The sequence below is a fragment of the Numida meleagris genome, chromosome 8, assembly GCF_002078875.1.
Source record: "Numida meleagris isolate 19003 breed g44 Domestic line chromosome 8, NumMel1.0, whole genome shotgun sequence".
Classification (NCBI taxonomy): domain Eukaryota; kingdom Metazoa; phylum Chordata; class Aves; order Galliformes; family Numididae; genus Numida; species Numida meleagris.
In genome coordinates this window covers 16,684,998-16,696,197 of record NC_034416.1, presented here as the reverse complement: position 1 = coordinate 16,696,197, position 11,200 = coordinate 16,684,998, and the positions used below count along the sequence as shown (strand labels likewise).

Sequence of the window (11,200 nt, the reverse complement as noted above, 5' to 3'; positions counted from 1 at the left end):
AGGAGGTGAAACTTTGATTATATGTCAGAAAGAGCTTTCTGCAGAGGACGGTGAGGCCCTGGCACTGCTGCCCAGAGCTGTGGGTGCCCAGCCAAGGCTGAGCTGGGTGGGACCGGGGCAGACGGAGCTGGGGGAAAGCAGCCAGCCCGGGGCAGGGGTTGAGGCTGGGGGGGCTTTAAGGTCGCGCTGTGATTCTCTGAGGAATCCCTCGGAAAGGTAACAAACTTATTTCACGGAGCACTCAAACAACCTGCTTCCACACCGCGCTAACGCGGTGCGTGGGAACCGGGACCGAGGTCACGGAGCAGCCCTGTGCCGAGCTGCGGGCGCCGTGCGGCGTGTGCGAGTCTGCCCGCCCGCAGCTCGGCCCGCCGCCGTGCCCGAGGCTCAGGGGCATTCAGGGCAGCGCGCAGGTACGGCCGGAGCCCTCCGAGGGCGGCGCTCGGCCCGAGGCCGGTACCGTCGGGCCCGGGGGTTCCGCGGGCTCCGGGCCCGGCTCCCGCCCCCCGCGCCGCTCAGTGGTCCTTGCCGAGGCCCCGCCCCTCCGCTGTGGCCACGCCCCCTCGCACAGCCAATAGGCGGGCGGAACGCGGCGGCGCGTTGCCGTGGCGCGCCCCCGCCCACTCGTCCGCCGCCGCCCCTATATAACGCGGCCATTTCGGCCCCGCGCCCGCCTCGCTGCCGCAGCGCCGCCTCCCCTCGCCTCCCGCCCGGCCTCGCCTCGCCGCCTCCCGCCATGGCCGACGCGGCCGTGTCCTTCCTCAAGGATTTCCTCGCCGGGGGGGTGGCGGCCGCCATCTCCAAGACCGCCGTCGCCCCCATCGAGAGGGTGAAGCTGCTGCTGCAGGTGAGCGGCGGGACGGGGGCGGCGGGCGCCCCAAGGTCGCCGCAAGGAGAGGGGGGGCCCAGGGAGGCGGGCGGGTTCGCGGAGCGTTGCTGAAGGCGCTGTGGGCCCCGCAGGTGCAGCACGCCAGCAAGCAGATCGCCGCCGACAAGCAGTACAAGGGCATCATCGACTGCGTGGTGCGCATCCCGCGCGAGCAGGGCGTCCTCTCCTTCTGGCGCGGCAACCTGGCCAACGTGATCCGGTATTTCCCCACCCAAGCGCTCAACTTCGCCTTCAAGGACAAGTACAAGCAGCTCTTCCTGGGCGGCGTGGACAAGCGCACCCAGTTCTGGCGGTACTTCGCCGGGAACCTGGCGTCCGGCGGCGCTGCCGGCGCTACCTCGCTCTGCTTCGTGTACCCCCTCGACTTCGCCCGAACCCGCCTGGCAGCCGACGTGGGCAAAGCCGGGGCCGACCGCGAGTTCAGCGGCCTCGGTGACTGCCTGGTGAAAATCTTCCGCTCGGATGGCCTCAGGGGCCTGTACCAGGGCTTCAACGTGTCTGTCCAGGGCATCATCATCTACAGAGCCGCCTACTTCGGCATCTACGACACTGCGAAGGGTAGGTGGGGTGGCACGGCGCTCCCGGGGAGATGCCGGCCCGCGGACCCGCACCGTGTGTGCTGGCGGCTCGCCCGCTGCTCTCACGCGGAGCCTCTCTCCCGCAGGAATGCTCCCTGACCCAAAGAACACCCACATCGTGATCAGCTGGATGATCGCTCAGACGGTCACTGCGGTCGCCGGTTTGATCTCCTATCCCTTCGATACAGTTCGGCGCCGCATGATGATGCAGTCCGGCCGCAAAGGAAGTAAGTCGCTCCCTCCCTGCTTGTGTTAGGAGCCGGTGGGCGTCCCTGGATCAACAGCTGGCAGCAGGTCTGAGCTGGGGGCAGGAGTGTTCCGGATTTCACCAAGGCCTTTAGATGCCTTCTCCTGTAAACCGCAGGATAAGAGGGGACTGCAGAAGCGGATGCCAGGTGGGGGGCAAACGGAGCGGCCTCTGTGGCATCCCTGTAAGGGGAACGTGCAAGTCGGGTTTGTTAGTAGGTAGGAATGGCAGAGCTTGCCCAAGGATGTTGCAAACTCACGTCTCTGGGCCAAGAAGGGATGTCCCTCGGTGCAGGCACAGCCTGGCTGACTGTGCAGTAGCTTTTGGGTCTGGAAGTGTTGGTGTCCCAAAAATAGTAGCTGCCTTCTGCTCAAACTGGTCCTTCCAGCGTCTCCTGAGGGTAATGCGGGCCTGGGCGATCTCATCCTCTAGAACCTGGGGGAAGTAAGTCAAGAAAGGGATATTTGAGGTTGTAAAACTGCTGGTTATGCTAGGCTGTTTCTGAGCTGGATTTTGGGGGTCGCGGGCACCTGGTTTCTAACACTGTCTGTTCCCACAGCTGACATAATGTACACTGGCACTCTCGACTGCTGGCGGAAGATTGCCCGGGACGAGGGCTCCAAGGCGTTTTTCAAAGGTGCATGGTCCAACGTACTCCGAGGAATGGGTGGTGCTTTCGTCTTAGTTCTGTATGACGAAATTAAGAAGTACACATAAGTTATTTCTTGTTCTGAACTGGCATGTTGTAATATGTTACCTATGACCATTCATGGACTTGTATGAAAACTGTCTAGTTACTAACAGTAACGGATATATTTATACAGGTTGGCATGGGGCAGGGACAACTCCTGCCCTGTCTTTATCAAATCATTCCCGCTGTTGGGACTCAAACATGGTTTCTATTTCAGTCACTCCTGTTTAAAGAGTACGAAGAAATAAAAATCTGACACCAAATTTCCTCGTCTCGTGGTTGTTCTCACAGCAGCTGCAGTGTGAGGGGCCAGGGACCTCTTTACAATGACTGTCGAGGAGGAAGACAAAGCCCTGCGTGCCTCACTGTGGGCTCCAGCATGTGAACGCAGTGCAGCCTGCTGAGAAAGCTGGGTTAGTGTTTCCTCTATGGTGGAGGTCAGCAGTGAGTGCTCATAGTAACTGAGGGCATGCACTTGCCCTGTGCCACCAGCCCTGCCTTGGGGCTGTCTGCTCCTTGAGGCTGATGAAAGCTCTCTTTGAAAATGCCAAGTGCCAGAACCTTTTCCTGTGAAGCACCAACTGTCCCATCTGCACTAAACATCTGGGAGACCGGATGAATCTCTAAGGAGTATCCACAGCAGTCTGGAAGAGCAGAGCCGGCGTCACATGCTCTGGCTTAGAAACCGAACTCTCTACGTGGGCATGTTAAAACCTGGCCAGAGAAAATAAGTGTGGGTAATTGCTGCTCTTTCTGCAAAGCCCCTGGCTAGACTTGCCCTTGTGTGGAGGTGTTGTGCTGCTGGGTTGAAGTAAAATTATGCTTGTGTACCTGCTGGGCCTGCCCGGCAGGGAGCCAGCTCTGCAGGCCCATTGCCTGCTTAACCCCTGAGAGCTAAGCTTCTCGCAGTCTCAAATTTGGGGAAAATTCCTTCATGCTGATGGGGCAATTTGGGGAAAACACAATGGGACTCGGGGATGTGCGTGGCTTGGCCTTTGCCCAGACTTCCTGGGGGGCTGCAAGCTGCCAGAGTACAGCTGTTGGCTCTGTGTGGAGGCTGCACTGGGCTGACTGCACTGCCTGCTGCCTCTGCTCTTTGCTCCTCTGGCTGCTCAGACCTGCTTGAAGCGGTTGATCTCAATCACCAAAACTGATCTCAGCCGCTGTCCAAGGCAGGTAAGCATACTTGTGTGGCAAAGGGCGGTAGTTTTTGTTGCTGAAATGGAATTGGGGCTGCTGGGCATGAGTGCAGCTCCAGCTGCTCACAGCCAGCGCGGCTGGGTCAGAGCGAATGGGTGCATGGTGCTGGGGGTGTGAGGACAGCGGCACTGGTTGGTGCAGGGCCCTGTGTGTGCCGCTGGAGCTGAAGGTCTGCAAGAGCCTCACCTGCTGCTTTCCAGCTGTCCTGGAGCTCCTGAGGTGGAAACAAAATGGCCTGGAGCTTCCCTGTGAGCCGTGCCACCCACTGTGGGCACTGCTGGGCCCTGGAGCCTTCCAAAATGGCCCCCGGGCAGCCAAGCTGGGGAGCCTCTCGCTAATTAACAAAGGGCTCGCTGAGGTTATTGCTCCCTGCTGCTGAGCTCCCCTGGATCCCTTGGAACGCTTTCTTTCCTGGTGGCAGCACAGGCCCAGCCTCAGCCAGCAGTCCTGTGGGCAGGTGGGCTGCGGGCCAGGGCCTGCTTCTGCCGCCCATGGGAGCACAATCACAGAAGGGCTTCATTCTGGCATGGATTCATTTTTTAAACACTTTCCTGTGAGAAATATTGTTCTGCTTCCCCTTTGCTGGTGGCTCATGGTGGGTGAGCTCCTGCGGGGCTGCCGCCTGGCAGCTGTAAATCCCGGCTTACGAGCTGTTGACGCAGGCAGGCTGCCCACGGGATGGTGGTAAATATTTGCCAGCAGCTGGGGCAGGTGCCGTGCAGCGTGGAGGGCTGGCAGCAGCTCGGTGCATGGCCTGGCCTGGACAGGGGGATGGGGCTCAGAAGCAGGGGAAGAGGTGGCCTTGGGACACGCAGGGGAAATCGATACTGTGACGTCCACTCAAAGCCAGCGTGCTGTGGGCAGAAATGATGAACAAATCAGGCTTTGGTATGCATGGCAACAGCCGGCACAGGTGACAGAGTAGCAGGGCTGGCCTGGGCTATGGAATGGCTGCCACAGCCCGGCTGGAGGTTACCAGTGCAGCCTGATGGTCTCCTTCAGCTAACAATGGCAGAAGCTGAATCTAGTTGGGCTTAGGCTGGTCTGCCAGAGCTGTTACACAGCCACTCGCCTTGTCACCCCAAAAAGAGTCAGTGCATTTATTAATATCCATTGCAACAGTCCAGGGAGTCAGAGCAAGCTGTGTACTGGCAGTTGTACAGTGCAAGTCGAACTTTAAAAGCTGACCAGAACCATCCTCCTCCTTCAGGCTCTGAGGCCGAGCTTCGCGTGGTGCCCAACCCCATGGCTGCTGCTGGGGCTGTGTGCGGGGTGAGGAGCAGAGCGCGTGCTGCAGCTTGCTCAGCTCGCAGGGTTACTCTTTTACCTGCTGCAGGAGACACTGAAGGGATCTGCCCATGGTTGGCATGCGCTTGGCGTGCACTGCCCTAGCATGTCCATGGCAGGCACCTTTGCTGCTCAAACCCAGCAGTGTGGGCACCGACACACACACAGCTTTCTGCCGGCTGTGGAGCAAGCCTGAGCACTGCCTGGCACCCTGTGTGCGGGGTGGTGGCGGGGGGACCCCACACCGCTCCCAGGTACAGCTGCATTTTGCACCAGCAACTTCTGGTTACTGCTTCTGCTCAGTGCTTACAAACTGGGGTTTTGTTTCACACGTTATGAGAAATAAGGCAGCTTTATTCTGTACAGAATTACTCCAGCATGGCAATTCAGACCACGTTGCTCCTAAGGCTCTTGAGAATTAGACTGGATGAACCCCTGAAACACATTAATGTTAAGGCTGGCCATGTGTGACATTATTTTTGGAACAGATTTGCTCCTCCACTTTTAATTCACATGCTGCCTTGCTTTGCAATACCTCTGCATCCAGCTCAGCTAAGCAATAACCACCACCACCAAAACAAAAGGCTCTTACTTACCTATATTTACACAGATATAAAAACTAAGGCTGGCTTTTATGGAAACACAAAGTCTGCCCCTTGTCTGATCTCAACACTGCTGCTTAACCAGTTACATCCTGGGTGTAAGACACTGCAGAATAGCTAGTTTTATTTAGTCTCATAAGGTGCTTTTTGCTTTGAACTGAGGACTTGAACTAGGAGCCCCCGCTTCCTGTTGCTGTTGTCAGATAACATCTTTTAGCTCACTTAGCTCTGGAAATGAAACTCCAACTTGATTTAAATCGTTGTGACCTAGATTTAGTTAGACTCATTAAGAAATGCATGCTTAATAACGTACCGTGTCAGAGTCTCTGTTCTGTAGACGTTCCAGCCACACATTGCATAACCAGTACATTAAAAATACCTAAGAGGTGGTGAGGTTGGCACAGTGCGTATTCCTCATTCTGAATCTGTGAGAGTCCTGCGATGAGGGAGGCACAGCCCTCATTACAAAAAGGCAACAAGCACCTGATGTGCACGGCCTGGTATTTTAAAAGCGAGAAAGGAAGAGTACTTTTGTTGTGCTGCTAACAGTGCCTTAAGGCTTGAGATTTGCAGCTGGAGAAGCTGATGACACTGTTTGTTAATAGCTGCTTTGGACAAGCTGTGCTGAGCCGTGTGTTCACCAGGTTTTATTTGTGCCTCATCAAATTGCAGACACTTTCCCAGCCCTGCCTGCGGCTCCTGTACAGCCCCACTTTGGCTGAAGTCCTGCGCTTTGTCACTCCCAGCCTAAACCTAAACTTTACCTAACCGTTGGCTGACTCGTAGCCCAAGACTTAAAACCATTGTATTCAACAGGTTCTTAGGAGAGGGTGGCTTTTTTTTGCTATTTTTTTTTCCTCCCGCTTACCTGGCTTTGGCAGCCCCACTCCCACTGGCTGTTCTCCACTCCAAGCCCTACCTGACTCACATCCCAGCCTTAGGTCTAGGGAGAACCCAGGGTGTATGTGCTAGAGTTGGTACCCAGGCCAACAATGCACTCGAGCAGCCAGCTCCCGTGTTTCTGGAAGAAGGTGCACAAGTCACACTGCCCTTGAGTGGGCTTTTGTTCTTGGTGTCTCTTGAAGCAGGGCCACACTTCATCTTTTATGACAACTGCAGACTAGGAAGTCTGCATCCTAGAAGACTTCACACTGTTCAAAACTGATTTTCAAATTTCAAAGCTAGATTCCACCTCTGGCTCCTACATGGAAAAAAAATTCAGATTTATAAAGACATTCAAATACAGGTGTTAGCCATAAAGTAAACCTAGTTCCAAAGCAATGGGCAGGTGAATTCAGCAGTACTTCATATATGGATGAAATCTTTCTTCTGCCCTTTCTCTGGGTCCTGGGAAATCATTTCCTTGGCTGGGGGAGACCGGTCTCAGGTTCTTTTGGGCTTGGGCAGCTCTAGGGTTCTCAGTAAAGCTGTACCCTCTCATCCCCTTCCCAACTATTACCCACCCACTGCCTTATGATTGCTCTAGAAATAGGCTTCAGATTAGCTGAAGACCAGCAATGAACAAGGTCAATTCTGCTCAAGCTAACTTGAATATGTGCTTACCCAGCCTGGCATTAAATCAGCACGTAGGCCTCTGCCTTCCAGAGCTGACCAAGACATCCCCCATCCAGGCTGCTTGCTCTGAGGCAGTTCTTTCCCACCCTCACACCATATTTTCCCCAAGGAAAGAGGTACGCATCCTTAATCTAAGCAGACCTAAGCCTTCCCATTTAAGGTTATCAAGTCAGATGAAAATCTATACTGATTATAGGGAATCTTTCATAACAACTGTGTGAAATGAAGCATTTTATACCCTGGTTACAGTTTATGTTAGTGTATGCAGCAGAGTAAGAAGACCTCAGGAAAAGCATTTTAGTTCAGATTAAATGGCATTTAATCCCGAGTGGCAGCAACACGGGCTAGGAAATACTGTTATTACATCATGTAAGATAAAAAAATATTATTTCCCAAAGATTTTATGCACTGATTCTTAATAGCCTTTGTCCAAGTCCGAAAGCGTCAATGTATTCAAAACAGTTTTCTTCATGTTCTACAGCTCCAACAATGGTTTTACAGAACAGGTGAGTTCAGAAATGTAAGTGAATTCTGCTTTAAACCATCAGCAGTCACATCAGTACTTTCCAGAAACATATTTATACTCCTTAGACGTGTAATTTGTTTTCAGTAGTATAACATAGGGCTGGATTTCATGTTCCTGTCGCTGGCAGTGTAATTCCATACAGCTGCAGTTTTCCAACATTCAGCAGTGGCTAAGAATCAGAGCAATGGCCAATGCACATGCTGGCTACCTGTGACAGCCTGCCTGATGCTCAGGCTCCCCAAACCTCCTGAGCAACGGCTCAGCCTGGGCTGACAAGGCACACCTCTAAGGATGCTGCATGTCTAGACACATCTTAAAAGACCCAAATGAACAAAGCTTACTTTTGTAATGATTTTGCTCTACAGTTGACCTGTCTAATAGATTTATGGGTTTCCTATACATGTCAAAACCATCAAAATGAAAAGACAGCTATCTAAAGGTGTACTGAACTCAGAAAGGCACCCAGCAAAGATTTTCTGAAAAGTAAATGTTCTGGCTGCAACAGCTTGTCATTGTGTAGAGATTCAGTTTCAGCAAAGTTTCCAGTGCTATTTCAATTATTAAAATTCATAGCAGAGTACCAGCTACACCACAGAGGTAGTCATCTTCTAAGCTGGTTGCAGCACGCTGCTCTTGAATGTTGCGTTTGCTGACAGACCTGCAATAGCTTCTGGTAGCTTCCACTTGTCTCCAAAGACACAGCAGATGTGGAGTGCTTCATTTGAACTGGTTATCTATCAGCGTTCCTTTCATCTTGGCTTTCTTGGCTTCCAACTCAGCCTAAGAAAATTATGACATAATGAAATAATATCTGGGAACATTTCCTTTCAGTGCTCTAGCGAGTTGTGTCTTTCTTATCCAAACATCACAAGCTTCTCACACCAGGAACAAGAGTAACTCAGTTCTTTACTGACTCCCTCCTCCCCTGTAATACAAGGGGGCTGCCTTTTAAGTCATAAAAAGCCCAAGGCTAACTGCACAGGTGACCATTTCATAGAATCACAGAATGGTTTGGGCTAGAAGAGACCTTTAACACCATCTAGTTCCAACCGCCCTGCTATCAGCAGGGACACCTCCCACTACAGCAGGTTCCTCACAGCCCCATCCAGCCTGGCCCTGAATGCTTCCGGGGAGGGGGCATCCACAACCTCTCTGGGCAACCTGTTCCAGTGTCTCACCACCCTCACAGTAAAGAATTTCTTCCTAATATCTAGTCTAAATATGCCCTCTTCCAGTTTAAAACAATTTCCCCTCATCCTGTCGCTACCTACCCTCATAAGAAGTCCCTCCCCAGCTTTCCTGTAGGCCCCCATCCTGAGGTGGAAGTTGCACCCCATCCACTACTCTCCTGTCACAGCAGGTAAGATCAGCGATGATGTTCTTTCTGCTAATTCTTCAAGGCACCTTTCTGCTGGCAGCTGAGCAGGCAGATCCTCCGCTGCAGCATTAGCCTGCACCTCATGGCAAAGACCTGCTCTGTCAAGCAGGCTTGGCAGCACAGCATCAGGGATGCTCTGACTGGCAGAGCTTCAGCATGGTCCCCCCCTTCTGTGTTTTCTGTGTTCCCTGTCCAACAGGCCACGTAAGTCTCCCTGTAAGAGCTTTGCTATCTGCTCTTCAGTTAGTACTGTGCATAACTGAACAATTTTATGTTCAAGAGATCTAGAACGTCTTTATTCATCCGGTAAAGAAAAAAGAAGTCTTCCCAAAGCCACTCGCCTCCCATGACCTTACCAGGACCCCTCTACACCCACAGCTGGACCTGCAAATTTGCTTTTGTGTGCAAAGTTAACAGTTCTCAAGGACTTGTGTTCATCACTGAAAACAAAACACTCACCAACTCCTGTAGCCTTCTTTTGCTCATTCCCTTGCGTTCCAGCTGTTTCTCAATCACTTTTGCATTCTGTGCATAGGAATCCGCAATCTCCCTCTGAAACACACACAACATTGCTTTGTAATAGCAAACCCCGAAGCACCAACATCTCATCCAAATGGCGAGATAACAGTTAGCTCTGAGCAGTGCCCAGATGCCCAGCTCAGGCATGACTGCCACCAAGGGCAGACAAAACTCACTGCTTCAATCTCCTCTTCCTCTTCATCAATTGTGGAAACGGTAACAGAACTGAACTTGCCCATGTCTTTGGTCCGTTTGGTCATCATCACCTAGATAAGAAGCAAAGCATTTTGTTAAACCTTGGGAAAAGTCCTGCCATTAGGGATTATTTCCCCCTACAAGGCTTTTAAGGCTTGTTCTGCAAGTCATTAAGATTACCTGAACTCAGCTGGTAGCAAAGAAATATCCTCAACAATTTCTTGGCTTAGAGGTGTGATTATCAGAATCAAACTCACTGACATTCTTAGCCAGATTTAGAGAACTACTGTGCATATTACCAATCCGACTTATTTACAACTGGAAGCTTTCAGGTGATTGAGTCTTAAAACAAGGCAGAGTCCAGATTTCCAAATTTCTTTTGCCTTCCTTGCGCTGGGACTCCCAGATGCAGCAACATCTGCAGTACTAAACTTACGGCAAAGAGAGAGATGACCCAGAACCGAGTTATTGTTTACAGCTCCATTTCTTTCTCTTTCCTTTCTTGATATGTGATATTACTCGCACCATGCTGAAAAGCAGAGACAGCCCTTTCACTTCTCTAGAGCAGATTACCTTTTTGGGAGGTTCCTGCTTCTGTGTATATATATTGGTTTTCCCGAAGCCCTGTCCAAACTTGACCACGGCACCATCGACAATGAAAGTCACCGGAGCGTTCTTCTGTTGGTGCTGGTAGAAAAGCAGTAGCCCGCACCTGGAAATAAAAGCACATCCTGCTATGAGCTGCCCTGGGTTCTGGGCTCCTGCAATCAGCAGACTAACAGTTAACAACAGAAACCACTACCATCTCCTGCTCTTGCAAAAGGGCAGGACAAGGAGGGGCGTCATTTTGTAATTACCATAAGGGAGAATAAGACTAGTTCTGAGGTGGCAGAGCAAACCAACGAGAACTTTAAAAAAGGGAGTGAGCAGCGTGAGCCCCCCGCTCCCGCGCGGCAGGCAGCACTCAGACAGCACTCACTCACTTGCCACACTTCTTCCGGAACTGCCGCTCTATGCCTTCGGGTCTGTGGACAAAGGCGAGAGACATGGGAGACGTCAGGGCCGCGCTGGGCTACCCCGGCGAGTCCCCCCGTGCCCGGCCGCTCCGTGCCGACCTTCGCAGGAAGACCGTCTCCTCCTCCTCGGCGTTGCAGAACTTGTGCGCGTGCTTGGCGGCGTCAATCACCCGGGCGCGATCCCGCGGCCGCATAGGGAGCTTCTCCAGCTGGCAGTCTGCGGGCGCGGCGGGTCAGGCGGCCGGTAGCAACACCAGTACCGGCACAGACACCGCCCCGCGCGCCTCCCCCGGCCCTGCCCGCCGCCCCCGGCCGCCCCGCTCACCCAGCACCAGCACCATCTGCCCACACAGGCAGTAGTAGACGTGCAGCGGTTTCTCGCCATCATCATACTCCTCGCGGTCGCGGGTATCGGAGCAGACGACGGAGCGCGACACCACCTTGGGCATGGCGGCGGGGCGGGGCGGGGCGCTCTGACGCTAGAGCGCAGTCGCAGT

General features: G+C 53.1%; 2 protein-coding genes across 2 annotated transcripts; one reads left to right on the top strand and one right to left on the bottom strand.

Annotated features, from left to right (window-relative positions):
* SLC25A5 (solute carrier family 25 member 5) lies at positions 650-2,668 on the top strand. The gene is made up of 4 exons (XM_021406306.1): positions 650-847; positions 961-1,447; positions 1,554-1,694; positions 2,274-2,668. Exons 1-4 carry the CDS (start codon positions 737-739, stop codon positions 2,429-2,431), a joined length of 897 nt encoding a protein of 298 aa, XP_021261981.1. The 5' UTR covers positions 650-736; the 3' UTR covers positions 2,432-2,668.
* Positions 7,365-11,190, bottom strand: C8HXorf56 (chromosome 8 CXorf56 homolog). The gene is made up of 7 exons (XM_021405944.1): positions 11,029-11,190; positions 10,803-10,920; positions 10,671-10,712; positions 10,261-10,399; positions 9,669-9,758; positions 9,433-9,525; positions 7,365-8,375 (listed from the first exon to the last, which is right to left on the bottom strand). The coding sequence occupies exons 1-7, from the start codon at positions 11,150-11,152 to the stop codon at positions 8,313-8,315; spliced, it is 669 nt and encodes a 222-aa protein (XP_021261619.1). The 5' UTR covers positions 11,153-11,190; the 3' UTR covers positions 7,365-8,312.